Consider the following 3,675-nt stretch of genomic DNA (forward strand, 5'->3'; position numbering starts at 1 on the left):
ATGTATGGATGTGAGAGTTGGACTGTGAAGAAGGTTGAGCGCCAAAGAATTGATGCTTTTGAACTGTGGTGTTGGAGAAGACTCTTGAGAGTCCCTTGGACTGCAAGGAGATCCAACCAGGCCATTCTGAAGATCAGCCCTGGGATTTCTTTGGAGGAAGTAATGCTAAAGCTGAAACTCCAGTACTTTGGCCACCTCATGCAGAGTTGATTCATTGGGAAAGACTCTGATGCTGGGAGGGATTGGGCGCAGGAGGAGAAGGGGACGACAGAGGATGAGATGGCTGGATGGCATCACTGACTCGATGGTCGTGAGTCTGAGTGAACTCCTGGAGTTGGTGATGGACAGGGAGGCCTGGCGTGCCGTGATTCATGGGGTCACAAAGAGTCAGACACGACTGAGCGACTGAAGTGAACTGAACTGAACTGCTGCTAAGTCGCTTCAGTCGTGTCCGACTCTGTGCGACCCCATAGACGGCAGCCCATGAGGCTCCACCATCCCTGGGATTCTCCAGGCAAGAACACTGGAGTGGGTTGCCATTTCCTTCTGCAATGCATGAAAGTGAAAAGTGAAAGTGAAGTCCCTCAGTCGTGTCAGACTCGTATTGACCCCATGGACTGCAGCCCACGAGGCTCCTCCTTCCTTGGGATTTTCCAGGCAAGAGTACTGGAGTGGGGTGCCATTGCCTTCTCTGATTTAACACTATAGATAAAGCTCATTTAAATAGGCTCTGAATTCTGTGCCAATAATCCACTGGACATGGAATCCATTCCCCCCAGTAATGTGGGGCGCTGACCCTTCATTCACAGGTGTGCTAAATGGTCATAATGAAAGTTCACCGCACACATGTGGTTTTCTAAGTGTTTTATACACATCATCTCACTTAATCCTGACAACTTTCCATGAGACAAGTACTATGGCAAGTCCCATCTTACAGAAATTGAGGCTTAAAAGATGAAAGGGACTTGCCCAAGTTCACAACCCCTGTGAGTACAGAACAGGGACCTACACCTGAGTCTGACACCTGAGTCTACTCCTTGTACTCCCACAAAGAACGCATATGCTTCAGATGTAGCTCTCAGATGTCGTATTTGATGTTTACTTCAGTGTGGGGAGACAAAGACCATTATGCCCATCTTTCAGATTTGATAACAGAGGCCAGAGAAAAGAATCGGTCACTAAGCAAGGGGGTGGAAGCATGGGATCACCACCCCGTCTTTTGATTCTACACCCAGTGCTCTTTCCTCTACCAGTGAAGGGCAAGGGTCCATAAGTGGCCATCTACTTAGAAACCCCCACTCCATAGATTTGGGAAACAGGGGTAGCCAGAGGGGAACTCAGGCATCTGGGGTTTGAGCAGGCCTTGAGAGCACTTTCTGGAAGAAATCAAGGGAGCCTGAGCCACATGTTAGCCATGAATCTCAGGAAGGTGAAGGAAAACACCCAGTCCCAGACCTTTAGCCAAAGTTGTAGGCTGTCCTCTTGTCTGAGCCCAACTTCCAGGGTACTGACTTCAGAGGGGGTGGCACATTCTGTGCATTTGGCACTTTCCTCAAAAAATGAAAGTGACCAAGTAGACCATCAAGCAACAGAAGAAAAGGGAAATCCCCACAATGACTCAGCCTGCTAGGCCTGGTATCTACACAGCTCTCCACCCCCAGTCCCCAGCTGCCTCCAAACTCACGATTCTGGATGGTGATCTTGCGCTGCCGGTAATCCACCCCCAGCACAGGTTCACTCTGCCCCCGCCGCTGGGCCACGATGCGAACTTCCCGCTGGCTGTCATTGCAGTCATTGGACGGGTCCTGGCCCAGGGATAAAGCTGCTTGGTATGCTGGAGAAAGAGGACATGGGCAAGTCACACAGCAGTGAGGAATTCCCATCAAGAAAGGTGACCTTAGTGGTCCCTGGAGCAGTGAAGGTTCTCAGTGTTTCCTGAGTCTCTGCATCTCTTAGGCATCTTCTCAAAGATGGGGATCTGAGAGTCTACGTTTCTAATGAGCTCCCAGGTGAAACCATTGCTCACACTTTGAGCAGCAAGACTCCAGACCCCTCTACTGGGCCAAAATTTCCAAATCCTGAACTGAATCACCACCTCCATCCAAATGTCCCCTGCCTCATTTCCAAAGTGACTCCAGAATCTGCTCCCAAATGGTTCCTCTAACCTGCCCTCTCAATATACGTTTTGAGAGCTGTTAAATCTGCTGATGATAAATGTCTTCTACCTGGTCCCTCCTACTTTCCCACTTAATGCATGCATTTTAAGAGTAGCCCCCAGGAAACAATGCCTCAGTTTAGAAAGGGGGTGTTTTGGGAACAAGGTGAGGCTCTGTGGGTGGCTCAGTAAGTTAGGTTTTGGAGCTCATATTGTAAGATACTAGTCGGGGCTAAAAATGGTAAAGCTGATGCCTCCCCCTCCTTTGCCTCATCTTGGGAAGCTCAGGGTGAACAGGGTCTACTTCTATTCTCCAAATTTCTAAAGGTCAATTGTCCCAGGTCGGTGGTGGAGTCTGGGCTCTTCTGTTTCTTGAGAGAGGCAGAGGTGGGCAGTGAGAGAAGGACTTAGGTTCAAGACAGCAAGACTGACATGAGTGGGGCAGTTGTCACCGAGAGGGAGGACTTGGCTAAGTGTAGGGGAGAGCCGCACAGCATTCAGAGATGCCCACAATGAGCAGGCTACCTGTGGCCAGTGCGCTCCCAGTCACTGAGAGAGGCATGACTGTCTACCGGAAGGCTGGCCCTAGACAGGGATGTGGCAGTGGGCTGGAGGCTCACAAATGACCGTTCCTCATTCATCCTGTGGCTAGTGGGTGGGGTGGGGGATACGAGTGCACCAGGCATTAACTAGGATGCAGGACTTGCTCTGCCTTTTTACTTAATGTCTAAGCTGCCTTCATTCCTTTTTGAACAAAGTGGAACAGAAATTTTAAAATAAATTAATGGTATGTGACCCTGAATAAGTTATGTCATCTACTTGGCCTCAGCTTGTCTATCTATAAAATGAGGGAACTGCAATAAGCAATCTTTCTGGCTTCTTCTCACTATAAGGATTTGTGATCCTAAATAATTCCTAACCCTAATGGCAGTACTTCACAGAGGGGCCTTGGGAGAGTAGGGGGCAAGAGTGGGGAGGAGGGCACTCACATGCAGAGTAGTAGTCAAAGATGGGGTCCTTGCAGAAGGACTTGAAGCGCCACGTCACCACCACATCCTGGAGCTGGGCAGAGGTGGTGTAGTCACATTTGAGGATGACGGAGGCAAACAGGGTGACATAGCGCTCCGTGTGCTGGACCGTCACCAGCAAGGACATGCAGCCTGCAGCCAAGAGCAGAAGACAATGCTGAGGGACTGTAAGGGGTGACTTCCTTCTATTCGTGGGGCAAGAAAAGCAATGTCCATAAGCAAACACACTGCCTGGCTGGTTGGGAGCAGCTCATAGGCAATTGTCTTACTCAGCCTGGGCGGGGTTGTGGTGGATATTGCAGACACCCTGGAGGAGATGGAGGGAAAAAAGAGGAAGAATCATGACTCCTAAGTTGGCTACAGTCCATATGGAGTGATGACACATCCAACAATGATAAAGAAACGATATTAAAAGAAGGCCATAAAAGAATGACTTTGCTAGTGTAGATATTTTTTCATGTCACTTCTCTTCTTAAAATGTTTTCCCATTTC

General features: G+C 49.3%; 1 protein-coding gene across 4 annotated transcripts in view; it reads right to left on the bottom strand.

Annotated features, from left to right (window-relative positions):
* ILDR1 (immunoglobulin-like domain containing receptor 1) overlaps positions 1-3,675 on the bottom strand; it is a 40,091-nt gene that overhangs the window by 23,543 nt on the left and 12,873 nt on the right. For all 4 annotated transcript variants that reach the window (XM_010834245.1, XM_010834244.1, XM_010834243.1 and 1 more), the window contains exons 2-3: positions 3,145-3,315; positions 1,685-1,834 (exon numbers count right to left, since the gene is read on the bottom strand). In XM_010834245.1, coding sequence (XP_010832547.1) covers positions 1,685-1,834; positions 3,145-3,315 — 321 coding nt within the window. The remainder of the gene's footprint in view (positions 1-1,684; positions 1,835-3,144; positions 3,316-3,675) is intronic.

This window comes from Bison bison, unplaced genomic scaffold, assembly GCF_000754665.1.
Source record: "Bison bison bison isolate TAMUID 2011002044 unplaced genomic scaffold, Bison_UMD1.0 scf7180017864032, whole genome shotgun sequence".
Taxonomy (NCBI): Eukaryota; Metazoa; Chordata; class Mammalia; order Artiodactyla; family Bovidae; genus Bison; species Bison bison.